This window comes from Protopterus annectens, chromosome 6.part0, assembly GCF_019279795.1.
Source record: "Protopterus annectens isolate FY-2018-M chromosome 6.part0, PAN1.0, whole genome shotgun sequence".
In the NCBI taxonomy this organism is placed as follows: Eukaryota; Metazoa; Chordata; order Ceratodontiformes; family Protopteridae; genus Protopterus; species Protopterus annectens.
In genome coordinates, this window is record NC_056737.1 from 618,271,532 (window position 1) to 618,299,339 (window position 27,808).

The following is a 27,808-nucleotide window of genomic DNA, read 5'->3' on the forward strand; positions in this document are numbered from 1 at the left end:
AATCAGGAAAATTACAACTATAAAACTGACTATATCTAGAGATACATACATAAACACATACACACCACACAAACATATTTCTTGTATTTGGTAGCAGGCCTAGGACTAGCTCCAAAAGTGAGAGAGAGAGAGAGAAGAATGAGCACTAGGAATGGGAAGCAAGTGGTCTAAACTAATGACAGACAAAGAGAGAATAATACAACCACAAGTTTGTTGAAAGAAAAGTAAAGACAATAATTTTACAAAAAATTAGAAGACGAGCACTCAGTTTTTAAGGAGCTGATCACGTCCATGTCTGAATGCTGAGGTGGCAAATGAGATCTGTGGAAGCTTTGCAACTAGGTGCATTATGGGTAGAAAACAATTTAAAGGGGCTCAAGGTTGGAGCACTAGTTATTCAGAATTGAATCTGACAGGCTGCTCAAAGACCAACAGCCAGGTTGGATGTACAGGATGAACAGGATCTTGAGACACCCCTTCTGGCACATACAAAAAAAAAGACCTGAATGTCACACAGGTGATTTTTGGTCCACTGTTGATATCCCATTCCTTGAGGAATCAACTGGAGAGGGTTTAGATCAGAGCAAAGTTTTACTGGCTTCCCCAACCCGGGGGGTGTGTTTCTTTCCCAGGTAGGACTACAGTACAGAGTGGAAACTGGGACTTCAAGACCTACTATAAAAGACTTGAAATGTACAACAAAACCGTATGTGGACAAAGTTTTGCAATGAAGTCACTGCACACTGGATTTAGGGGCAATACTGTGAGTAGAGTGAAAACAAAACTTCTCATATTGCTGGCAGGATGGTGCCATATTTTGTTACCCCAGTCTCTTCTATTCTCTTTCCCCATGCCATACCTTCAATTTCACTGCCTAATAGGGCCACTGAGGGGTAAATTGGTCAATTGATGGAGATGAGGTGGTCTTGGTCACACACAATCAATGAAGGATTCTAAGACATGGCAGAAGGCAAACAGTAGTGAGGGAAACCATACAATTAATACAGAAAGACAATGTGAGCAAGGCTGGCTTCTTTCCATTTTCTGTTTTATTACCATTTCAGTATTCATTTACTTGATGTTGGGCAGCATTACAAATTAGTATTAAATTATCTGCATAAATGTATTACATCATCTAACAGTAAAAAAGCCTTTGGGGGGAGGCTAGGTAACTTTAAATGATGCAGAGATTATAAAATTATACACTAACAGCTTTCTTGTGGTGCCAAAGTACTAGACTCCACAACAACCAACACTGGGCAAGACACTACCAAATGTTCAGATGTTCACAGATCATCTGCAGTTCAGAAAGAATGCCAGCTTTAGTGCAGTCATAACTTGGCTAACAATGACAAACTTTATTCTAAAATATACTGCTGGCTGACAGCATACTTAAAAGGCAAAATTAAGAACTGTCTGAGAAGTACAGAAAGCGCTATTTATTTATTTGCATCTATTAACCAAGACTATCCAAGCTGGAAGAACTATCTTCAGTGTAGTGCTGGGTTATATGTAATGAAGACATGGCGTATTCTGCACACTGCATTACTATTATTATTAACTAAGAAGGTCCTCATTCCACTTCTAATCTGAAGGCCATATCCAAAAGGAAAGCATGCAGATGACTCTGTAGGTGGAATCCCACATTCGATCCCACTCCTATGGATGGTCTTTATGTGACCATGAACACCCACTAACATCAATTACTGTTTTTTTTGTCAGTGGAAATGTCTTTCCACATTAGGTCTCACTGATGCCTGTTATGACCCTGGCCAATAATGCTTTACTGCCTCCTTTTGAGACAATTTCAAATCTTTTCGGGATACAAAAATAATGAAGCTAAAACAAAGGCAACAGTGGTAAATTATGTACCCGCATATGTATTGGTTCAGCAATATCCATATTTATGGGGACATTATAAAATTAAGTATTTAGGTGTATGGATTAAAAATGATTCTGGTGTGGCAGCTAAGGATATGTGAGAAGAGACTAAATAAAAGATAACACAAAAACTGAGAAAATGGAAGCTTTGTTATATGGATATGAATAGTAATAACAAGAAGTTAAAATGTTTTTAGTCCCATTAGTTATATACACAGGTCAGGCATATTTTTATCAACTGCTGGATAGCAATTAATAAAGAGCTGACGGACTTTGTCTGGGAGGGGAAGATGACAAGAGTCAAGTGGGATAAGACGACACTTACAGTAGAATAATGCGGATTGGGATTACCCGGATATGAAAGGGTATTTCAGTGCTACACAGTTAAGGCTCCTTCCTATACATAGCACAAGAAGAAAACTATAATTCAAAGTGGAAAGGGATGATGAAATGGAGGGAAGTTCAAGAACCAAGGAGAGACTGGGATTTTGGATGCAGGCCTTTAAGTAGAATAACAACAATCATACAGAATATTATATCTATAAAGTAGCAGAAAGTATCCTGAGAACTAAGCCAGCATAGGAATAGAGAAAGGATATTTTACCAATTAAAGATGACTGCAATTAGGGACACAGACAATAGGCAAGAGGGGGCTGGAATTTATTGGAGAAAACTAGTAAAGAAATCATGATTTTGGGAGCAAATACCTAGACAGGGAAAGATGACAGAATGGGAAGATGCTAAGAATTTGTTTGGACTGCAGGTTAGAGATTGCCTTCCCTATCAAGGACTGATATCAGAGTACAGGCAAAGAAAAATAAATGGAGGGGGGTCCTAAACGAAAGACCATCACTGACAGAGTTTTTATAAGAATCTGGAACAGAAGCTCTAGAATACATAAAATATTACATGATAACTATAAGAATCAATCAGAGGAGGTTAGAAAGGATTGGGAATTGAGACTGGCTAAGCAATTCACAAAGAAACAATGGGAGGATATATGTATGTCTCCCAAATATGCGACAAAGTCTTCAAGGTTTAGGATTTTTGCTTGGAAATATTTACATATTTTTATACCTCAAGTAGACTCCAGTGAAGTTCTCCTCAGGTAAACAGCAAATGATGGAGGTGTGACAGGGAAGAAAGAGGTAGATGGGAACATATTTTCTGGGAGTGCAGTGAGTTGGCTGACTTAAAGGATTTCCTGTGGGATGCACTGTCTGAGATGCTGGGTGGGCAGATTGGTGTGACAAGGGAGATGATTTTTGTGAGCTATTATACAAAATCAGAATTGCCTAGACATGATAAGGCTTTGCTGTGTCTAATTATGGTGGCTGTAAAAAAAGCAATTAATAGAAAATGGAAATCAAAATGTAAACCAACTATACCCAGAAGTAGTGACTATAGTAACAGAGATAAAACAACTGGAACTGAGATCTTTAGAAAAGGGTAGGCGCAAACTACATAGGAAAAATGGGAATTGTGGGAACAATACATACAGGGGAGGAATGAGGTTTAAAAGAAGGCAGGACTTAAATGAGCTATGTAAAGATTGACTTGAAAATGTTTGGGTAGATTATAAGTGATGCATAATGTTTGCAATTGGGAGTGTGTCAGCATGATTTGTGATATGACATGCTTGCAACTAGAATTGTGTTGGTGTGGATTGTTTGCATTTATACAAAAGTATGATTGCCTATTTCTTAAGTGATGGTTTAATAAAGATGTTTCTTGTTTAAAAATAAAAAGGGCAGGAACTGAATAATTCATGTAATGTTGCTTAGGTTAAATGATATATAACAATATATTTTAAGTATAATGTTTGTAAACGTGAACTTGTTAATACAGTTTGATTGTTTTTATATAAATGTAAATTTGCCTGTGTCACAAGTGATAATAAAGGTATTTAAAAAATAATAATGCTTTAATGCCTCAACAAGGATGTATAAATATAGCACCACTTCATCTAGCCAGGTGTAGAAATCCTATTAAATATTACAATAAAATATTCAGTAGTATAGTCATCTGACTAGCACACAACACTAGCCATACATATTGAACTACACTATGTATACTGTAACATTGTTAGCATAATTTTTGAAAGACAGAAAATAGAAGTTATGTACTTACCATAACTTGGTATCTATATTACGCATCACAAATGGATCTTCGGATCTGTCCTTGGATCCAAGTCGGCCATTTCTTGACATACAATCCGAGCCTCAAACTACTCCCTCTGCCACGATACCTCACTTCTCCTCAAACCCTCAGATTGAATTTGCTGCCCCTTCCTCAAGATGGTTATCTCAGATATAATAGTAATACAGAGACAAAAGACCTAGAGTCCAAACTAGGAACAGTGGGTTCCATAATCCTCTAGACCACTCTCAGCTGCACAAGGAAAGAGGGAGGAGGGTGGGATGTGTTGCATAATGAAACTGGACAAAACAGATACCAAGTTATGGTAAGTACATAACTTCTAAGCTGTTGTTGTCCATTTCATTACGCATCATGAATGAGTCAGAGTTCCCAGTTACATAAATCCTGGGAAGACCTCAAGGAAGGATATGCCTGAGCACCGCTGAACCAATGGAGGCTCTGTTTCTGGAAATGTTGTCCAGCTTGTAATGAGCCATAAACATATGGGCTGTGAACCAAGTAGCTGCAGCACAGATTTCATCAATTGGGGTTCAAGCAGGAAAAAGCTGAAGAGGCAGACACTGATCTAGTGGAATGGGCTCTAACTGGCCAGGGAAATTGCTTACCTTGCTGAGAATAAACTGTGGAAATACACTCCATAATCCATTTAGCTAAAGTAATCTTAGATGCAGCCTGGCCCAACTTGTTTGGTGAAAAGGCAAGGAACAACTGCTCTGACCACCTATGAGGTCTACTTCTATGTAGGTAGAAATGTTAACTGCCTGTGAACATCCAAAGAATGTAACATGTATTCACCTTTACTGGAGTAATTGGGAAAGAACAGAGCTAAATGAATGGTCTTGGTTCATGTTCGCCTCCAAAGCAACCTTTGGAATGAAGGAAGGATTTGTCCTAAGAGAAACTTTATCCTCGAAAAAGGTTATGTATAGCGGTTGAGAAGACAGAGCCTGGAATTCTGAAACTCTTTTAGCTGATGTAACACCCACATGAAAGGCAGTCTTCCATGACAAATACTTCAGTTTGAAAGAACTAGCAGGTTTAAAGAGTTCTGGTGAGATCTTGGAGTACTAAAGTAAGATCTCAAGGGGAAAAGGGTCCTTGACTGTTGGTCTTAGGCGAAAACCCCTTTTAAGAATGCCTGACAGTTTGGAAGAAGAAAGGTTAGAGGGAAACCCAACTCCCTTCCCAATATGGAAATTTGTAATAGCTGCAAGTTGCACCTTTATTGTAGAAAAACTAGTTCCCCCATGGAAAAGCAAACTCAAAAACATAAGGACATCCAAAACTGAGGCTGAAAAGGGTCTATATTCCTATGTGAAGCCCAGATGGAAAACCTTTTCGATTTGCTACAATATACCTTCTTGGTGGAGAAGCTTTTGAGAGGCAAGAATAATGTCACTGACAGGTGAAGGAAGCCTAGACTTTAGCAAAATTACTGGAAGTGGGGAGACCAAGAGGACAGTTTGAGGGACCAATGATTGGGGATCTGTTGTTCTGTCGGATGTGAGATGAGATCCTGTCTGGGATCCAGTATCCATGGAGGATATTTGCTGTGAGACTGCAGAAAAGGGAACCATACATGACAAGGCCAGTGAGGAGCAATGAAAATAAGACTGGTCTTCAACCTGCAGACTTTCTGTAGAACTTTGGGTATAGGATAATAAGCATACAGAAGACCGGGGGACCAATCGTGGGCTACAGGGTTCCTATTGGTGACTCCCCCGCAGGAGGGATCAGAGGGAAGTACCTGCTGCATTTGTTGTTTAGGGGGGAGGCAAATAGATTGCAAGATTGGCCCCAAAGGCTGATAATCTTGTTTGCTACAGACTGGTTCAGGGACCACTTGTGAGGACTCAAAATGGACCTGCTCAAATTGTCTGCCAGAACGTTGGATTCTCTCAGGATGTGCGTTGCAATGAGAAAGCAGTTCAAAGCAATCGCCCATTCCCAGACCCTCATGGTCTCTCGGCAGAGCTGGTAAGACCAGATTTCCCCCTACTTGTTAATGTTCCATACCACTGACATGTTGTCCGTCAAGGTTACAATCATCCCCAGAGGAAGGTAGTTCTGAAAGGCTTGCAACATGAGGAATACCACCACCATCTCCAGGACATTTATGTGGAAGTTGGTCTCTGTAGGGGACCATTTGCATTGGACCATCCTTCCCTGAAAATGCCCCTCCACCCCAACAGGGAGGTGTCAGTGGTCAATATGGCCAAAGGAGGTGGAAGGACAAAAGGCCTGCCTAGATTTAGACTGTCTGTGAACATCCACCATTGCAGGTGATGTTTGTAAATTGGAGTTGATAACAGTAGACACTGGATGGACCATTGAACCACTGAAGTCCACTGGAGAACTCTCATGAAGAACCTTGCTACAGGCATCAGAAGGATGGCAGCCGACATGCAGCCCAAGGCTATGAAAAACTAGGTGAGCTAAAGGAGAAAGCTTGTCCAGTAGGCACTGTACTTTGTGCTTGAGAGACGATATCCTCCATAAGGGAATAGCTGCAAATTGTGTTACCATGTTCAACTGAGTCCCTATGAATTCTATGTCCTGGACTGGGGCAATCTTGGATTTTGACATGTTCACTGTGATTCCCATGTAGCAAAACAGGCACAACATCTCCTGAATCGCCCAGAGTAGTTGATGACTTGTGGGTACCATTAGTAGCCAATCATCCAGGTAGGGGAACACCTGGAATCCTTGCAGAGAGAGATGTGCTGCAACCACTGCCATGCATTTGTTGAGCACTCGGGGGTGGTGGGCAGTAGTGAGGCCAAAGGGCAGTGCTCTGAAATGGTAATGATCGGCCCTCAGCTGGAAGTGTAGATATCTCCAGGAGCGCCTGTCTATTTTGATAAGATAGTACGCACCCTGGACATCCACCGAGCACATTCAGTCATCCTTGTGCATGAGCGGTAGAATGGACTGTACCGTAACCATGCAGAACTTTGTCTTTTTGACCAACAGATTCAAACTGCTTAGATTCAGGCTGGGATGAAAGCCCCGGTCACCTTTGGCAGCAAAAAAAAGCTTTTGTAAGTTTCCCTTCCTTGTTGTTCGGCTGGCACCCGCTGGATGACTCTTTCCTCTAGAAGTTTCTGTACTTCTAGAAGGGGATTCTCCCTCTGACTGGGTGGCACCTTGGAGAGATGCTCCCCAGTGTGGGGAGGAGGAAGGGGGAAAGGAAATACAGTAGCCTCTCTACATAATGTTTAAAACCCAAGCGTTGTTTCTTATGTCTGTTCAGGCTGTTGGGTGCAAGGATAGTCTGACCCCGACTGCCTCCAGAGTAGGACAGTCAAGCAGCACTTCAGGAGCGCTGAAAGGGCTTGTCAGAGAAGGGTTCCCTGAAGCCTTGGTTCTGTGGGCCCCCCTCTCCCTCTGGGGTGGCGTCTACCATTGAATCCTCTCCCTTTGCCCTGGAAGAGGATTCATCCTGCAAGTCAGGAAAGGCTCCTTGGGATTTGCAGAATCACATCTTTTTCATACTCCATTGATTCCTGGAAAAGGTCCATTGGGGGAAAGAAAATTTGATCCCTATGGCGGATAGAGTCTTGCCCTCCTGTTTGCTGTGGGTAAGAGTCTCCTTAACCGACAGTCTGAATAAAGAGAAACCATCAAAAGAGGGGTTAATTAATGATACTTTGAAGGGGTCCGCAAACCTGCACGTCTCATCCAGACATGTCTCTTAAGGGCTATACCTGAACCAACCACTTGACAGGTTCCTTCTGCCATGTTTGAGATAAGCCTCATCAAGGAGTTAGCAATCAAAGCCATAGTATTCAGCTGTGGGGAAACCTTTTTGAAGTTTTCCTCCAACAGCGACTGCATCAGAGATGTGGAAACTGCCCTCACCAGGTCTCTCTGGAGGCGAGTGAAGTGTGCCAGGTAATTCAATGCTCTCAGCGAAAAGGTGTCTGAGGCATACACCTGCTTCCCATGTCTGTCCAAGGCCCAAGACTCTTTGTTCAGGGGGGGGACGGGACAGTAGAGCTCTGATTGGTGACCTCTTTCTTGATGGCTGGAGAAACCATGATGGCATCAACCGAGACACCTTTACTTGAGAAAGGACAATCTTGAAGGGGCTAAGGTACTTATCTGCATGCTTCGGGATTAGTTCCATGGTATCAGGCTCCTTCCAAGTCCAGTGGGTGATGAGGTCAATAAGTTAAACCACCGGTGGGGTCACCCAGGATGTAGATGGTCCCATCCCGAACACCTCCAGGAAGACTGACTTCTCCGAGAAAGGGGGTTGGGAAGACAATCCAACCTTTTGTTTCAGGATTTCTAAGATAACTCCAATGAGATATCATCGGGTGGAGACCGGAGGGACCCTCCCCCTTCATCAAAGTTGGTGTCCTCTGTCAAAGACTCCAAGGGGGGAGTCGATGTGCTTCCTCTTACACAGACATTTCCGGGGGGATCTCCTCAGCTGGGTACTTGGGGGAGGACTCAAACAACAGGGGAACCTCTTGCGAAGTGGTTGGCTGGAGGCTCTCCAGGAGGGGCTGACCAGGGATCGGATGGATAAGAGCAAAGCTTCGATCCACAGAGGCTTGGAAAGGGCCTGGCAGAGGAAGGACCATGTCTTGAGGTGTCGAGAAAGCCCTCTCTGCCACCTGGAATGCCGAGGATGCTGGAGGAGACAGCTGCCCCTGCACCCCACAGGCCGAAGCCCCCAAGGGAGAAAGAGAAGAGGCCACCCCAGATCTGACATCGCCACAGGACCTAATCTATCAAAGGCCGAGGCCCCCAGAGGAAAAGACGGCTCCGAGAAGGACAAGGTCAGAGCAGACACCAACTTCGAGGATCAACTTTGAGGATCTTGGGTTAATCCCTTGGATCCGGGAACCGCTCTGCTCCAAAGAATTGGAGCTGAGCCAGTATGGGACACTGTCAGAGTTGTGGAAAGGAGTATCCCATGATTTGATGCTGGTCCACTTGGGATCACCAGGCCCTGTAACTCTGAAGTCGAGGAGATCACAGCAGGAGGATTAGGTATCAAAGTCAGAGCTGTCACGGATTCAGCGTGGGATGGAGAACAGAAAATCTCCAGCTGGATCTGGGCTTTGAGGAAATTCCTTATCATCCAATCCATATCAGAATGACAGGACAGGGAAGAATGCATTGAACTCACTGGTGATAAGCTTGGCCGGGGAATCTTAAGCAGCAGAGTCAGGGACCTGTGATCTGGGTGGGTTTGACTCGGAATCCGCTCCAGAGACTTGGAGCTATGGATCCTAATGACCTCTGACAGACCCAAAAGGATGCTTGGACCAGAGATCAAGAGATCCAGCAGGGTGGGAGGTTTAGTCAGTGCAGACTGCCCTGAATTTGTGGAACATCTCAGATCTGGAGAGAAGTGGACCGCAGATGTATCCAATTGGGACGGATCCAAAAGCCTCCTTCATTTTTCGGAAGCAGAACAGACATCCCTGGGGAAGCAGAGCGGGGGAGGGCCACTTCTTTTGGGAAGGAGTCTGAAATCCAGAGGGGGGAAGAAGCCCTCTCATGATGAGCTTATTCCTCCTATCAGCAAGTGCCTGGGGACTGAAGGCCAAGCGAATGTTGCACAGCATCTCCAAGTGCCCCGGACCCAAGTAATAAACGCACCTGTTGTGGGCACCAGATTGGGGAATCTCATGCCCATGAGGCACACCTCTTAAAACCGGAAGGTTTCTCCGGTTTGCCTGACATGTTGCCAGGTACTCACACAAACACGGACTCTCAGACACCAGCCACACACTAACTGCAACAACTACTAGACTAAAAACTTAAAGATTTTATCATCCTAGCAGTTAGGTGCAGTTGTTTGGTGTTGGGCTGTATCAAATACTCCTTTCCCTTTTGTGAGTCAGTCCAATCTGTCTGGATACTTGTGGTTATTTACCCTGGCCATTTCCAAAAGAAGGGAGTCACTACAACAGTCTTTGGAGGGTCCTCCTGAATCTTCAGAATGACCCTGGATATTAGTAGAAAGGATAGAAAAGCATACAGAAACATTCCTGCCCAAAGAACGGAAAAAGCCTCTTTCTTCCAGGCTTTCTTGCATGGCTTCCTGGGGCAGAACTTTGCCAACTGACAGTTGTGAGTGAAGGAAAAAAGATCTACTTGGTGTTCTCTACAGCTACATCAATTTCCAGTAAAATCCTTGATTCAATTTACATTTGAGAGGGCTTGCCCTGGTCCTACTTAACTTAATTGCCTCACAATTTTGCTCTGATGGTATGTAAGATACCAGTAGATTGAGATTATGCTGAAAAGCTATATCCCAAGCTACCATAACTAGTCTGCACAATATTTGGTTTGCTCCTTTTTATGTACCACATCACTGTGGTGCTGTCTGTAAACACTTGCAGAGGTCCTGGGGGCCATACATGATTGAATACGTTGAGAGCATAAATGCCAACATCTCTTTTATGTTTACACATTTTGTTTTGTCGTTTCTGTTCCAAAGACCCTATATGTTTCTCCCCATAGACACTGCTCCCCAAGCAAAGATTGTGTTGTTACTGCAAAAAACTGAGGGGCTGCCAGCCCAGTCAGATAGAATTTTGTAAATAATTCTATTGCATTTTAAATATTAATATGATCCACAGGCTGGTTTCACAAATGTAATAAAACTGTGTTATGTGCTAAGCTTCAAAAATGTAACCACAATGCACCCTGCTGGAAGAAAGCTGTTAAGTAAAGAATTTACCACTGTGTGTGATCTCAAGCTAGGAGACGGGATGTCTGGGTTAGGAATTTTTTTCTATTGTCCTAAGACAGAGATAATTACTAGGTTTCACGTGTAAAGTGTCTTTTATTGCTGTGGCTTCCCGGAAGGTGCAGCTCACAAAGAAATGTTAAAATGTTGAATACTGTGAGCCTGGGAAACTTGAGCAGAAGTGACAAGAATGGTGTAATCTGCAATGACTCAGCAGAAATGTGTATTATCAATTTAAGGACTATCTCAGAGAGAGAGAGAGAGATGGCATTTTTGTATTTGTGTCTGAACCTGAACACATCAGCTCACCAGCAATTTGCTTTGCTCTGTAAATAGGATCTTAGATCTTAGTATTTCTCTTAGAGATATATAGAAATAGCAAGAATAGTCTAGCTCTTTTCTATATGTCAGACCCTCCTACAATGTTGTTTTAAAGGGTCTATATTAGGTCTTCGAACATTTAGGCTGTCAAATGCAGAAATGTTGACACCTAAACGTCAAAATCTAATAAACGTGACAGGCCAATTACGAAAATTTTTTCCCAGGGAAAAAAATTTGTATGGCCAACAAAAAAACAAAAAAACCTCTAAAACCCCATCAAGTGGTGGGCTTTGCCCCCACATCTCCGTAACTAAATATACCAACTCCGAGATCACTCTATATTGGGGAAATGGGCAAATCCCCGATGACAGCCAAGCAAATTTTTTCCCAGGTAAAAAAAATCTCATAATTGGCCTGTCACGTTTATTAGACTTCAATGTTTAGGTGTCAACGTTTTGGCATTCGACAACCTAAGCATTTGAAGATTTAATGTAAACCAGTTTTAAAGTTTTTCCTGTGATTTCTGAACTCTCTAATGTCATTGTGATGAACTAATGAGTATTGTCTTGTGTTTTTATTATTTATTATTAAATATATTTAAACCCTTTAACTGCGGTTGTTTTGTGTAGAGATAATTTAAGCTCTTAGAGTACTTGCATGTATTTGGTGATACTGTATAAGCCACTCCTAAATAGCCTTCAAGTCTCAGTCACACTTACCAACTGGATAACATTAACACTGCACAGTAGAACTGGACACCCTTTGGTAAGGGCCTTTACAGTAACTGATAGTAGTGGTTGGTGGCAGTCGGTACTACCGTATAGTCTGGGCAGAAGAGGGCATAGCTAGTGAACCTGTGCCAGCCTTCCCCAGGAGTGTCTGTATGTTTGCATATAAATCAAATCTCAAAATGTGTGTGTATCAGCTACTTGGGCAGGGACACGAAGAACTAGTTGGACAGAATGCTGCTGGAGATTTTGGCTTGACCACTCAGCTGAGATCTGAACCCTACAGCTGTGCCAGTGGGGAGTCTTATTGGGGATCTTTAGAGAAAGGGAGAAACCAGCCCCAGACTGACTGTGATCTCTGTGTGCTCTTAAGGGAAATTGTACTTTACTGTGTGTGTACTTGTTATCCTCCCAATGTGGATGCCCCTCGCTGGTGCTAGTGGTGAGAATTGAGGCTCCTTGAATACTGGGCCAGTGCATGGGTGTCACAGTTACAGACTGTGCTGGAGCAGGAGGAGAGAATGGGAGACCTGGACTCTGATAAATTTGTTCTCCACCAAAAAGCCCCCTTTTCACAAACTCCAAAACTGGAATCTGGAATGTCAATGGATGACGATGAGACCATACAAACTTCATGTACTATTGGATTTTAATCAAGTGCAGTCTTATGAGAGGGATCATAAGAATAACAGAAGCCATAAGACCCAGAATTCTGAGAAATTCAGCAGCTGAGACAGTAGTCTGAACTAAAAGATGATGAGGAACTGGAGAAGGTACTAGAACAACCCACTTGTAATAAATCCTAATACTTCTTCAAAGGGCAGTGGAATATCATTATTTTTCCACTGAAATAACTGCTTCATTCTGGAAGTTAAGAGAAAAATAATTATTCACTCTCCTCAGAATCTAAATCAGAAAACTGATGAGACAAAACAGAAGCTGTCCTTTCACGATCATTTTGTGGTTCAAAAACTTGACCCTTTTCAGAAAATGTAGAATATCTTTTTCTTTTATTTTTACCAGAAAAAAAAGCTGCACTGGAAGGGTCAACAGCCAGAACTAAATCCTGAGCTAAACCCAATAAGTCACTCCTATCCAAAGTGCTTAAGAAAGAAAAAGAAACATGTCTAAGTTTTTGCTGCTTTTTTGACAGGAATGTCTGAAGAACTAGGCCCACTTTTCCAGGAAATATGACCTTAGGGATAGACGTAGCATTCTGGCTAGGAAGATGGGTACTCCCAGGACTGACTAGAGTGTCTCTCCCATGCCACCAAGGGCACTGCAACAGCGCCAGAGGACTGCCTAACCCCCGTCTATGGTGGCTGTAAGGACTATACCAGAGGGAGCCAAGGATAAAGATGAACGGTCTCAGGAACCAGAAATGGCCACAGCAGTCACCCTTCTGTGGCTGAGGCACTTTAGCAGCCTGCTGAGGTGACAGTGGTAATGGCTGTTTATTCATTTTCTTCTCTTGGGGGCTGGGATAATTAATAACAGTGGAAACAGTAGGTTTTCCCATAGTTAAGCAGAAAAACATGACCAATTCACTGAGAGCCTGGCAGCAGTAGTTGGTAGAAAAAGGTAAACGGTAAAAAGTAACTTCTCCCACCAAAAAACACATTAAATGTCACTTTAAACTCTCTCCCCAGCCTTCAAATGTACAATATCACAACTCCTCTTTGAAATTTACTAAAAGACATGACAGTCAATAAAATATGCTTTTTTCCCTAGCTTAAAATTAATATTTTCAGAGGAAAAAAAAGTTCAGTTAATATCATAAAAATCTAAACGTGGAAGTTTTTTTTCCTCAAAGGGAACTTATCTGCTAAGCAATGGAAAGTGCTAGTAGACCACTGATCCTTGAAAGCACACAAGAGGAGTGCTCTTCTGTGGCAGGAAATCTCTGAAAAGCTTGGAGCCCAATTTACTCTTTTTTAGGCAGCTCAGCTCAAGCTGACTAATAGTTTGAGGAAGGTGCCCTTAAGGTTTGGAAGCTTGCTGGCAGTTATGTCCTTAGCAGGATATAACTCGAACAGCTAAGGCTACTGCAGTAATGATCTTAATAATGAACACCTTATTACTACTGCATCTAATGTGTATCAAGCATAACATTAATTATTGTATGTGGATTCTATGTTATAATCTCTGATGCCTATAGAACATTTTATTTATTTATTTATTTGTTTATTTTTACTTAAATTGGTTAACCAGTATATAGCACAGATCATAATGTGACAATTTCAGGTCTAAGGACAAAGAATAAAAAAAAAACAGATTTGTAAACAACTCTGTAATAGCAGAAGAATAAGCAGTATGTACTAACAGCAGGATAAACTACAGGTACCATATGCATTATGTGCACTGTATTTACAACACAGTAGGTAATAAAGGATGTTAGACAAAGGTGTTCTGCAGGATAGTACACTTGTGTAAAATTTTACCTTAAGAGTAGATGTCCTACTCTTCACTGTTGCAGTATTCTTCACCAAAGAGATCTCCTGCCAAGGGTAGCCCAACGTCCAGCCAGTACACCAAAGCCTTAGGTTTTCCAGGATGCTGTATGTCACACGTATACTCCCGCTCACGGTTAGGGCATAAAGGTGATATACATATCTCAAATCTGTATAGCGCCAGGAGGAAAGTACAGTTGTGTACACTTACCATAAATGTAAATGTTTGAGTGTATTCACTGTTGCAGTCATCACAATTGGGTTATCTGCCTGCAGGTAGCCCTCAGTCGGCCCGAATACCACAGACTTAGTATTTCTGCGTCAGTTGCTGTCACTTCAGGACTGACTTCAGATCGTCAGGGGTATAAAAACAGGCAGCCGATGCCATTACATCAGTTTTTCTTGCCCCAAATGTCAGGAGCCCCCCAAATAAGGAGCTAAGTTATGGTGGAAAAAAACACAACCAGTAAAAAGTAAATACCAATAGCCCTGTAAGGGGGAGTAATAGAGATAGAGAAGGAGAGAGAGAGAGAGACAAGGGGGCTGGAGGGTGGGAAACCAGGACTGCAACAGTGAATACACTCGAACATCTACATTTATGGTAAGTGTACACAACTGTACTATGTTCTTCATGTTTCACTGCTGCAGTCATCACACTTGAGATGATTCCCAAAGCTGAAGAATGGGTGCAGGCAGTCCAGAAGGGTTGCGGCTGGCTAGTATGCCATGCCGGACTGCTGTTGCAAAACCCGCCCTGGATTTGGAAAAGCTTCCAGGATGTCCCTGGTAGGGATTCCCCTTAGGAATGCTGTAGAGGTTGAAGTTGCCCTAGTGGAATGCGTTCTGACCCCCAGGGGGGTGGTTTCCCATGATGTAACAGAAATGGATACAGTGTGCTATCCATTTGGAGATGGTTTGTTTTGATATGGCCTTGCCCTTTGCCCCTGGTGCAAAGCTAACTAGTAACTGGTCATCTGAAGGGCTTAGTCCTATCAAGGTAGAATCTGAGCTGTCTGTGCACATCTAAAGAATGCAGGATCCTTTCCCCTTTGTTTTGAGGATTAGGGGAAAAAGGTTGGCAAATGGATAGATTGGTTGAGAGCCACACTGGACACGACTTTAGGCATAAAAGTAGGGTTAGTCCTGAGGGAGACCCTGTCAGCATGAAAAATAATGAAGGGTTCCACAGCCGTAAGTGCTTGTACCTCAGACACTTTTCTAGCTGAAGTGATGGCCAGAAGCAAGGCTGTTTTCCAAAATGAGAAATTTTAACTCTGCTGATGCTGCAGGCTCAAAGGGGGGTAGCATGAGCTTTTCTAGCACAAAGTTAAGGTCCCAAGCAGCAGGTGTGGGGGCTCTCCTTGGTGGCCTTAAGTTGTTAGCCCCTCTCAGGAACTGTTTGATGAGAGGGTGAGAGAAGAGAGGTTGCTCAGTGCTGTTATGAGCAGAAATGGCAGAGGCATGGATCTTAATGGATAGGCCTCTGTGGAGTAGGTCTGATAGGTAATCCAGGAAGAGAGGTAAGGACGGCATTGCTGTGTCCGCTCCTTTAGAGTGAATCCAGGAACAATACCTTTTCCACTTATCAGCATAGGATTTCCTTGTACTGGGTTTTCTGGCTTCAAGAATGACGTCCAGCACCTGCTTGCTTAGGTTGGCTACTGGAGGAGAATTCAAGGAATAAGCCACGCTGCAAGGTTTGGTATTTGCAGTTGCAGATGCAAGATCTGTCCGTCCTGCTGTGAGGAGGGTTGGGATCTGGGGTAGGTGCCATGGTGGCACCGGTGACAGACTGCACAGTAGTGGGTACCAGTGCTGGCGTGGCCAGTCTGGGGCAATCAGGATTGCCCTTGGTCTCTCCTGTCTTATCTTGAGTAATACTCTTGTAAGAAGAGGCAGAGGGGGAAATGCATAGATTGAGAGGTTTAACCACTGGAAGGATAGGGCATCCACTTTCCAAGCCCTGCTGTGAGGTGTCCTGGTGCAGAATTTGCTGAGCTGGTAATTGTAGGGGGAGGCAAATAAGTCCACCATCGGGGTCCCCCATTTCTGGGTTAGAAGACTGAAGGTGTTGGGGTCTAATTGCCACTCATGTGGGTCTAGGAGATTTCTGCTTAAGTTGTCTGCCAGAGAGTTTTGTTTGCCTGGCAGGAATTGAGCTTGCAGATGAATATGCATGGCCAAAGCCGTGTTCCACAGGGTCATGGCTAGCCTGCAGAGTGGGTAAGAGTGGGTTCCCCCCTGCTTGTTGATGTACCACATCACTGTGGTGTTATCGGTTTTTATTAGCAGGGATCCTGGTGAGAGTAGGGATCTGAAAGCTGTTAGAGCATGCTGAACAGCTAGCATCTCTTTTTGTTTGATGTGCAGATGAATTTGGCTTGGGCTCCAGTGGCCCTGAATGCACCTGTCGTCCAGATGTGCCTCCCAGGCATAGTCTGATGCATCTGTGGTTAGGGTCTGGGTGGGGTGGGGTTGTGTAAAGGGAAGTCCCTTGTTGTGGTTGCATGCTGCTGCCCACCAAAGGAACTCTGTCCTTAGACAAGGTATGATAGATATGATGGTTTCCAGGTCCTGAGAATGTTGGCACCAAAGACTTTTAAGTACCATAAGTTTTCTCATATGCAGTCTGGCATATGAAATTAGTAGAATGCAAGAGGCCATGAACCCTAGAGCCTGCAGGATTTTCCTTGTGGATAGCTGGGTTCTGGTGGCCATTTGAGCAAAGTAGCCTGTTAGATAGGCTTGTTTTTCTGGAGTAAGGAATGCCATCTGGGATGCTGTGTCCAAGCTTGCTCCCAGGAATACAATCTTTTGACTGGGGACTAGTTTTGATTTATTTTCCTTAATAGTGTACCCCAGGGAGGTTAGAAGGTCCTTTACAAATGTCAGGTGCTGCAACAGCTTTTCCTGACTGTCTGCCTGAATCAGGCAGTCATCCAAGTAAGGATATATTTGAATCTTTCTCTGTCTGCAACAGGCAATGGCTGGAGCCAAGCATTTTGTGAAGACTCTTGGAGCAGTGGATAAGCCAAAGGGAAGTGCAGAGAACTGAAAATGCATAGATCCTGCCCTGAACCGTAGATATTTCCTACATAAGTCCTCGATAGGGACGTGCAGAGAGGCTTCCTTTAGGTCTAGGGTGGCTAACCAGGCATCTTTGGAAAGCATAGAGAGAAGCAGCTGAAGGGTGAGCATTTTGAATTTTGGTACCACCAGGAAGTTGTTTAGAATGGAAAGATCTAAGATTGGGCGCCATGTGCCCTCTTTTCTGGGTACCAAGAAAATTCTCTAGTTTGAGATGGCCTTGAGGGGGCTGGAAAGGACCAATGTTTCGAGGGGCAATGCCTACTGAATCTTGGAGGCTGCACTTGCAAAAAATCTTTGACTGTCTTCTGCTTTGGTGACAAACAGATTGTCCTTGTTCAAAGGAGCGTCCAGTAATTTTGATTTGACATGGTCTGGCAAGGTCTGCTCCTTAAGCCAAGCATGCCTTCTAAGTACAGAACCTGTGACGGCTGCCCTGCAAGATGCTTTTAGGGCATCAAACCCACATTGCAAGGTATGCTTGCTGACTTGGCTTGCAGAATGCACAAGTTCCTGTAATTCTTTATTTTCTGCACAGTCAGAAAAGGTAGATAATTTTTGCTTAATAAGTTCCATAGTATGTTGCTGGTATTTCACCATGTGGAACTGGCAATTCAATGTCCTAATGGCGACAGTTGCAGAAGTGTATACTTTTTTGCCCCCATCTGTCTAAAGCTTGGGAATCCCTGTTAGAAGGGGTAGGATTCTTAGCTGTAGTTGCTTTTATGCCTTTAGGCCCTTGGGAGATGACCTCTGGGTCAGCAGTACGATTTTTGAAAAGACATTTGTGAGAGTCAGGGACTCTGTAGTACCCGTCTGGTTTCCTCGGAGCAGGGGGCAAAGTGCCAGGAGTTAGACTGGATTCCATAAAGACAAAATCCAGAACAGGAGGGATAGCTAAGGGTCTATGCTGTGGCAAATTTAAAAATTCCCTGAGCCTCTTTTTGGACGGAGGATAATCCTGGCATTCCCAGTGGAAATGCTCTCTCAAGGTATGTAGGGTTTCACCAAAAGAAAAATTCTCTGGAGGGGAAGCAGAAGGAATGGATTCCTCTGCATCTGAATCCTCATAAGCAGATAAAGGCATGTCTTCATATTCAGAAACCTCAGAGTCGTCGGACTACTGGTCAGTTAAAGCTGCTGGGGACATGTCTCTTTTTCTCTAAGCAGGGGAAGGCTGGCTTCCCCTAATCATCATGATCAGGTCTTCTGCCATTTTAAGCATTTGAGATTGTGGCAAGGAAGCAAGTGCTTGAGTTTGGGTCATCAGTTTTTTAGGTATAGCTCGTACTCTTGGCCTTAGAAACTCGGTAGTTTTAGACAGTACTGAAAACGCAAAAGTAGTACTCAGTTTGTGTCGAGTATCAGTAATGCGAAGAACTTCCTCGGAAGCCAGTGCCTGCACAGCAGCTCTGGACCCATTCAAGGTAGAGACAACTGCAGATTCCATAGTCAAAGAAGAGTCTCGTGGCATACCGGACTCCGAATGGGTCTCATTAGTGACCTGCGAATCCATCGAAGCAGGCATCAGGGGCTGCGAAAGCGCCTCACTGAGTACCGGCGAACCAGTGACTAGCTTAATGGAAGCGTCGTTGGTAGTTTTGGACCTGTGTGGCCTGTCTCCGTCTTTATCCTTACGTTTTTACAGAAGCTCGGTAGACGGATGGCTTACCAAAGCCATTTCGGAATACGGAGATAGAGAGCAAAATTATTTAGCTACAATAAGGGCTCGACAATGAATAGTTTGGGCGTTGAACAAAGCACAAAACCGACAGTGAGGTATGTCGTGGTCTGGGCCTAAACAGGTGACGCAGTAAGAATGGAAATCTCAGTGTGGTATTTGCTTTCCACAAGAGAGACAATTGTTAACTTTTTCTGACATCAATTAGAGCAAGAAAAAAGGATCCCCAGCAGGGTACTTTGCTTTAGAAGACTTTAGGATGATTCAATTCAGAAACGAAAACTCAAGACGCGGCCTACCGGCACTCGTGAAAACTGCTTTTGCTTCAGGCTCCTCAGCAAGAAAGACTGATGTAATGGCGTCAGCTGCCTGTTTTTATACCCCTGACGATCTGACGTCAGTCCTGAAGCAACAACAACCAACACAGAAATACTAAGTCTCTGGTATTCGGGCTAACTGAGGGCTACCTGCAGGCAGATAACCCAAGTGTGATAACTGCAACAGTGAAACACAAAGAACGTCAACAATCCAAGGAGAGGAGGAGGAACATGTGCATCCAGAAGGAAATAGGAGAAGAGAAAAAGGGGGAGGAGGGAGGGAGCGAATACTACAACAGTAAAGAGGATATCTACTGTTATGGTAAGATTTTACACAAGTGTACTCTGTCCTTCCATATTGAGTCTATATTATAAAGTCGAAGGTACAGAATGTTAACAACCTTTTCTTCGACACGTGTCGAACGTCCACTTCAGCGAATGGCTACCTCACTGATTTCTTTCCAAGGGAAAGAAATCAGATGGCCGTTATTTTAAATTTATCCTTTTCCCCATTGTAGTGCGAGCTCGGAGTTAGTGTATTTAGTTGGGTGGTTCAGAGGCACAGGCCCCCACTTCACATTTGTTAAATTGTGCCATGCGTAGTTGGCCTACCGATTTCTTTCCTTTGGAAAGAAATTGATGATGTGGCCGTTCGTTGAAGTGGACATTCAACACATATGTGTCAAAGAAGAAGTTGTCGACATTCTGTACCTTCGAGTATATAATATAGACCTTTCCATATCACTGTTGCAGTATTCTTCCTTAAAGGAAAAGTATAAAAACTCAATAGGAAACTTGGGAGGAAGAAGGCCCAGAAGAACCCTGCAGAAAACCATGCATGATAGCCCTGGAAAAACAGCTCTTGCTCTGAAAACAACATCCAATTTGTAATGTTTAGAAAGGGTATGGACAGAGTACCAAGCAGCTGCCTCAAGGACGGATGTGGTATTCAAGTCTTTGAAAAAGCACCAGAGCTCTGGCAGAATGAGCCTTTACTGAAGCAGAAAGGCTTTTTCCATGAATGATTAACAAAAAGTAATAACCTTAGAGATCTATAAAGAAATAGTCTGTTTAGAATCAGCCCAACCTAGAGGTCTAGGATGAAAAGAAACAAAAAGTTGCTGAGACTTGCAAATGGCCTTTGTCTTATCAAAATAATACCTGAGCTGTCTATGCAAATCCAAAGTGTGAAGAACCTTCTCACTAGCAGACTGCGGAGGAGGAAAAATGTGGGCAAATTAACAGACTGATTAAGAGACAATTCATTAACCACCGTGGGCATAAAAGGATTAGTATGAATAGACACCCTGTTCCTATGAAAAACTATAAAGGAAGGAACAGGCATAAGTGTCTGAAGCTTAGACACTCACTCAGCTGAAATAAGGACCAAAAGAAGAACAGTCTTCAATGTGCAATGTTTCAAGGAAGCTGAAGTCAGAGGATCTAAAGAAGCCTGAGTCAATTTTTCAAGAACAAAATTAAGGTCCCAGAAAGTAGGAATAGGTTTCCTGGGAGACTTAATATGACGGATGCCTTTAAGAAATTGTTTGACCTCAAACCTACAGGCTGAAGGAGGACACAAAGGCAGACAAGTAGAAATAGCTGAAAGGTAAGCTTTAACTAAAGAATATGCCAACCCAGCATGAAGCATTTCACAAAAATAAGAGAGAACCAGAGAAATCTCCACAGAAGGTGGATCCTGGTTACAAGCAAGGCACCAGACAGAAAATCTCTCCCATTTAGACAAAGGATTGCCTAGTAGTGCTTTTCCTGGCTTCCTGCAGAACCTGAAGCACATCCTCAGAAAAAAGGTGCGTAAAAGGTATCAAAACCCTATCACCCGCAGTGTCAACTGAAGAGTGGACAAGTGAGGATGGATGAGAGACTTCTTATCCTGTGTGAGGTGGTCCACCCTGTGAGGTACTTGTGGAGACTGCCCTTGGCTAGGTACACAAGAAGAGGGAATCAATGTTGTCTGGGCCAAAGGGAGTCACCAAGATTTTGTGGGAGTCTTGTTCTATCTTGAGCAGGACCCTCGGTGTGAGAGGCAAGGTAGGGAAGGTGTACAGATATATCCCCTTACAAGAAAAAGAGAGGGTGTCCATCTTCCAGGCCAGAGAACTTTGGATTCTGGTGCAAAAAAGTGGAAGTTGTCTGTTCACAGGGGAGGCAAAAAAAGTCTACCTCAAGACTACTCAACTGATGAACAATGTCCAAAAACAGATCTCTGTGAAGTATCCATTCGTGAGCCTGTGTTATGGACGCGCTCGGAAAGTCCGCCACAATGTTTCACTCTGAAGGAAGGTAAACAGCCTAAAGAGTCACCTGATATTGGACAGCTAAATCTCAAACTTGAAGAACTAGTTTGCACAGAAGGTAGGCCTGTGTCCTCCCCTTGTTTGCTGATGTATCACTTCACTGTGGTATTGTCTAGAAAGATTTTGAGAGGACCTGAAAGAAAAAGGATATAAAAGGCCTGAAGGTCCATAAGGAGAGCTCTCACTGCCTTCATGTTGATGTAGTCTGACCTCTGAGGAATGGGCTAGAGGTCACCTGCACCTTGAAAGGGCCATAAGAGGCACCCCCACCCAGTGCCTGTGACATCTGAAAACAATTTCTGAGAGGGGACTAGGGGCTGAAAAGAAGTCCCAGGTAGAGAGACAGCTGATGAATCCACCGATGAAGCTCCAGTATGAGGCACAGAAGGAGAGGGACTAGAAAGTTTAGAGGATGAATGTATTGGAGCCAGACTGACTTTAGGAAACACTACAAATTTCTCATATGAAGTCTGGCTAGAGGTAGTATAGGAATGGTTGAAGCCATGAATCCCAGAGCCCTTAGCAATTCCTGTGCTGTAACTGAGACTCAAGGAAGAAGGGACTGAAAAAAAGGCAATTAGAGCAAGAGCCTTGGGTGGTGGCAGTGAAGTCAACATAGGAATGGTATGGAGCCTCCAACTTAGAAAAACATGGTCCTGAGGAGTAAGGACTGACTTCTTGAAACTGATCATAAACCCTAGGTTTTGCAAAAGCCAAATAGCATAGTGAAGGTGTTGAAGCAAGGTCTCTGAGGAGGAAGTCTGAATGAGCAGGTAATCCAGTTAAGGAAAGATCTGTATCTCCCTCATCCTGCAAAAGGTAATCATAAGAGTGAGGCATTTGCTGAAAACCCTCGAGGCAGTAGAGCAGCCAAAGGTCAAAGCAGAGAAATGAAAATGTAAGGAAGAAACAGAGAAGCATAAATATTTCCTGAAATGGGAATGAATACGGATGTGAAGATGGGCATCCTTGAGATCCAGAGAGACCAGGAAATCTTGAGGAAGAATTAGAGGAAACCGAGTTTGGAGGGACAGCATCCAACAGGAAGGGATCTTCAGAAAGGCAATGAGCTAAGAAAGGTCCAGAATGGGTCTCCAAGTGCCTTCTTTCCCGGGAAAAAAACATTCTTGAATAAACCCCTTCCCCTCCTTGGAGTGGGAACTGCTTGGATAGTGCCTTGAGACAAAGGGCCCTGAAGTACATCCAGAAAGAAAGACAGCTGTTACTGAGGAGGTTGTGGAATGCCCAGAAAAGGTGGAAAGGATTTCCACACCATGAATTATCCCTGATGGCTGTTGGACAGAGCCCAAGAATCCTGAGTGATTCTTAACCAACTGGGAAGGGGCAGGGAAAGATGAAGAGATAAAGGGACCTGACTGAGAAAGGAGGGAAACAGGTAGTCACACAGAACCTGGCTTATCTGGAAAAGGAGATTTCTGAGTGGTAGGAGTCTGAGGAGACTTAGCAGGAGGAGCCCGTCTAGAACCCTTCTTACATTTGGAAGGAGGGTGAGACTGTCTATGAACAAAAGAAGGCTTACAGGGATAATCCCAACAATTTAGCCTTAATATCATCGGGTAAAGGCTGGAGGCCAAAGCCAAGAGTAGTGCCTCAACACAGAACCAAAAGCAGCAGCTCTAGAAGAAGCATCAGCTGCATCATAACTACATTTAATAGAATGGTGAGCCACTTGGGAAGAGAAGCCCAAGAGAGGGCCGAAATCTTCCCCTCAGAATCAGAAAGGTCAGAGACAACCTGTGAGGCTTGACAAAGAAGACCTATGACATACTTGGCCATATGGGTCTGATAAGTAATAGCCCAAAAGGCCAGGGTTGCAGCAGTAGACACCTTTTTTTGACCAGCCATTTCATGGCCCTATTATCCTTGTCAGAAGGAAGCAATTTAGTAGAAGGCAAGAACTTAGAACGTTTGTCAGAAGAGACGGACACAACGGGGGGGGGGGGGTCAGCAGACGTGCATTAGTAGAGAAACTTACATTCATCAGGCACCTTATAAAACCTGTCAGGCTTTTTAAGGGGTGGAGGTTGGGAATCAGGAGCCTAAGAAGCCGCTGAAAAAGTCTTCCACAGGGCAGCTAGGATCAGAGGAACAGCAGAGGGCTTAGGGAAACCCATCTGGAGGAGTTCGTAATAACTTTTCTGGATGTCAGAAACCTGAGAACAATCCCATTTAAAGAATTCCATCATACAAGAGATAGTATCCTGAAAAGAGAGTTCCTCAAAGGGAGAATCTGGGCTAATGGAATCTTCCTCCTCAGAACCAAAGTCCAATGAAGAACAAATCTGAGAGGAGTATACCAAGGACTCTTCCCCAGAGTCCAAGTCTTCATCAGAAGAGTCCTGTTCCCTTGGCCTCTTAAGTGGAGTAGATGGCCAAGGGGGAGCAGGGACAGAAACTCCCTGGGGAGGCTTCAACACCATGAGTGCATTAAACAACCTCTGTGCAAAATCCTGCCATTCACACTTGGAATTTCTGGGAACAGGGGACATGTGTTGATTTTTCTGCTTCTTCTTTAGAGGGACATCAGCCCTAAAGACCTTATGAGATTTGGACCCTTGACAACACTCAATCAACGTAGTGGGAATCTGCTCCCAAACCAGAATCTGCAGAATGTCCCTTGGTCCCTCGGATATGATCAGCTGATGTTCCCCCTCAACATCTGCAAAAGACATCTGTAGAGCATCTGAGGAAATGTCAGAAGCTGGATCCATGCCGTCCTCCGACACTGTCACAAGAGAGGAATCTGATGGAACAACTGTGGACAATCCTCCAGGCTTTCATCAGCCTCGAGAGACACATCTGGGGGAAGAGGTACAGCAGCTGAATCCAACCCTATTTTTTGGTCTTCTTCTTGTCAGACAGATAATCTTCAGGACAGGATGATGTCACCATAGCACCCTGTGCCAACAACTTAAGATGTTGGTTCTCCAGGTAGATAGACAAGCAGGAGAGAAGGTTACGCAGAGTCTTAGGGAAAAATTCTTGACAAACTGAGCACTTAGTACAGTCGTGAGAAGCACCCAAGCAAAAACGACACTGCTTGTGACAGTCCTTATGGGAAATCTGTCTCCAGCACTGACATTTTCCAGTTCAGGATGACGTGTAAGCATGCAAACTAAAAGAAAAATGAGATTGGAAGAAAACCCCAATGGGACACATCTGAAAACGGCTTGGTAATCAGCACAAATGAAGAAGCGTTCAGACTGACAGTCAAAGATGGTGTTTGGACTGGCGGAAAAGAAGTTCTAAGGTATGAATATCCATACATCACCTTTATGCCCTACACTGTGAGTGGGGAGTAGACATGTGATGCACAATATCCTGGAAAACCAAAGGCTTTGGTATACTGGCTGGACATTTGACTACCCTTGTCAGGGGATCCCTTTAGCGAAGAAAACTACAACAATGATATGGAAGGACATCATATGATACAGCAGCAGTATACTGCGGTGTTACGCATTTTACTGCAGATGAGGTGCTTTAGAGTTTTACTTCTTTTGGTACGGACTTGCACAGAATAACCAGCCTATGCTTTCAGGCATTCCACTAAGTTTGCATTTTATAAGCCTGCTGGTGACATCCACAGGTTGGAGAAGTCATTCACCTTCAGTGCTGCCCCTCTAAAATGCTACACCACTATTCTGAAATCTACACAGAATTGTAAGTACTCAAAGAGCGCAAATTCCCTGACAAGAGATAGAAATAAAAGCCTGTCAAGTTCATTGTGAGTCTCATTTGGGAAAGTTAGCAATCCACTTTTTAAACCCGATAAGCCAAACAACATTTGATAATTTGCCAAAACAGGCCAAAGAACTGTATGACATAAGCTTTATTTTTTTGTCATGAAGGTACTCTGACATCTTTCTTAGTCGCTAGTAATAAACATTAGTGCACATAAAAAAGCCTGTTTGAATCAAAATATAAGCACAGAATACAAAACTTATACCTTACATTCTTAAAATGCAAACTGAATACTCACTTGAATGAGGCAAAAAGACAGGTGCAAATATGCTGTGGCTGCCTACGAAACATAAAAAAAAAATCAGCTGATCAATAATGCAGTTCAAATACATATTTATATATTTTTACTTAAGCTCATTTTTTAAGATGGTATTTAACATTTGGCATGCACCACACAACAGTCAGGATTCAGAAATATTACCACTGCTGCTGGTGTAAAAATGTAGTGTCCAAAAGTGCAATGACAATCTGCAATTCAGAGATATGGTAAAGCTGCACTGAGCAACACATCATTCAGAGCTCAATATGCTTCAAAACAGAACTCTGGGCTGTTAGACCTAATTGAGTTAGTGATCTCTCTCACCAGTCATGGAATCCACTTGCACAGGCATCTTCAAACAGGCAAACACATACACACACATCCAGACAGCTGTAATTGTACCCCTACAGACATTTGAGCGCATATGCATGAGCACACACCACACACACACACACACACACACACACACACACACACACACACACACACACACACACACACACACACACACACACACACACACAGCTTTGGAGTACTTACCTGCTGTGGCATTAACCACCTTGATCCTTCCACTGAAGTGAATGGATGTAAGCTGCCAAAACATGATGTGCACTTTTTTCTACTTGCTGCCCAAACAGCTCAGCAGAGCTACTCTTTGAATCACTCTACTGTGTTATTCAAATGGCATTGATATTTCCAGGGAAAACCATATGACTAATTAGTATGAGATGTGCCCATGCACTGCCACATTTGCATGCACCTTCACCAGCAGGAATTGCTGCCCAAAGTACAGGCTGATGACTTCATATTGCTGTAGTAGTACACTGAGCTCTGAATTGTTCAGGCCTAATGTACTGTACAATCCTGCTGTGAATGAGATTATGCACTTAGATGTTTCTAAATCTCAGGGAATGTATTTTCCAAAGAAGTGCAAAAAATGGATATCATATGGATTACCAGCATGGGTCATGTATTTCCTCCACGCCCTGCTAATATATGAGTTAAGTACCTGAAATTGGCTGCTAAGGGATACTAACCTCAGTAACTACAAAGCAGTTTCAAGTCATCTGACTAGAGATTGCTAGTGGGTGCAGGTACTCTTATCTTCACAGATGGTTTTCTGTTTCAGGTAATTCAAAATATAAAAACACTGGCAGAGTACCAGCTGTATTTCTGGAAAGTGAAAACAGTACCTACTGCCCACAACAAAAATCAATTCAATTCCATTTTTTTTAAAGGATAACCATCACTGGTGTGGCATATGTATAATTGGAACAAGAAGAAAAAAGAAGTTATGCACTCACCATAATGTTGCATCTGAGTAGTTGGGACTTCATTTGTCATCAACCTGAGGGATGTTGGATCCAGACCGGATCCGAGATGGCAGTTCACCAGCATCTGATCCAAGCTCCAATCTCCTCCCCTTACCCATAATACCCCTCCATCTCCTTCCTTCCCTCAGATTGAGTTTGCCATACCACCACATAAGCCCGATCCACTATATCTTACTAACCCACAAGAACAAGAGAGCCACAAGGCACTCTTTCCTGCCTACCAAGTTGAAAAAACTAATAACAAGCCCGGGGGGGGGGGGGGCGGTTGATGACAAATGAAGTCCATCTACTCAGATGGAACATTACGGTGAGTACATAAATTCTTTATCTGAAGTAGTTGACTTCATTTGATCATCAACCTGAGGGACAGAGTCCTCATGGAAGGATATTCCGGAGCACTGCGGAGCCAAAGGATGCTCTCCCTCTAGATACCATATCCAGCTTATAATGTGAAATAAAAGTGTGAGATATGGACCAAGAAGCTGCCGAAGAGATATCATTTAAGGTACCCAGGACCAAAAGGCCACTGATGTAGCCATGGACCTAGTGGTATGGGCATTAGTCCTACCTGGAAGAGACATGCCTTTGTCTTTGTAAACCTGGAAAATGCGCAGGGAAATCCATGTGGCAATAGTGACCTTTGAAACCGGTTTACCTAGAAAAGGTGCAAAGAAGGACACAAACAACTGATCAGACTTGCTAAAGGACTTAGTTCTATGCAAATAGAAACATAGCTGTCTATGCACGTCTAACAAATGTAATTTGTATTCATCTCTGTTCTGAAAATTTGGAAAG

At 43.4% G+C, this 27,808-nt stretch overlaps 1 protein-coding gene across 1 annotated transcript in view; it reads right to left on the bottom strand.

Annotated features, from left to right (window-relative positions):
* Positions 1-27,808, bottom strand: part of SOS2 (SOS Ras/Rho guanine nucleotide exchange factor 2) — a 2,018,564-nt gene that overhangs the window by 97,961 nt on the left and 1,892,795 nt on the right. Inside the window, exon 21 of the mRNA XM_044074288.1 lies at positions 25,659-25,700. Within this exon, the coding sequence (XP_043930223.1) occupies positions 25,659-25,700 (42 nt within the window). The remainder of the gene's footprint in view (positions 1-25,658; positions 25,701-27,808) is intronic.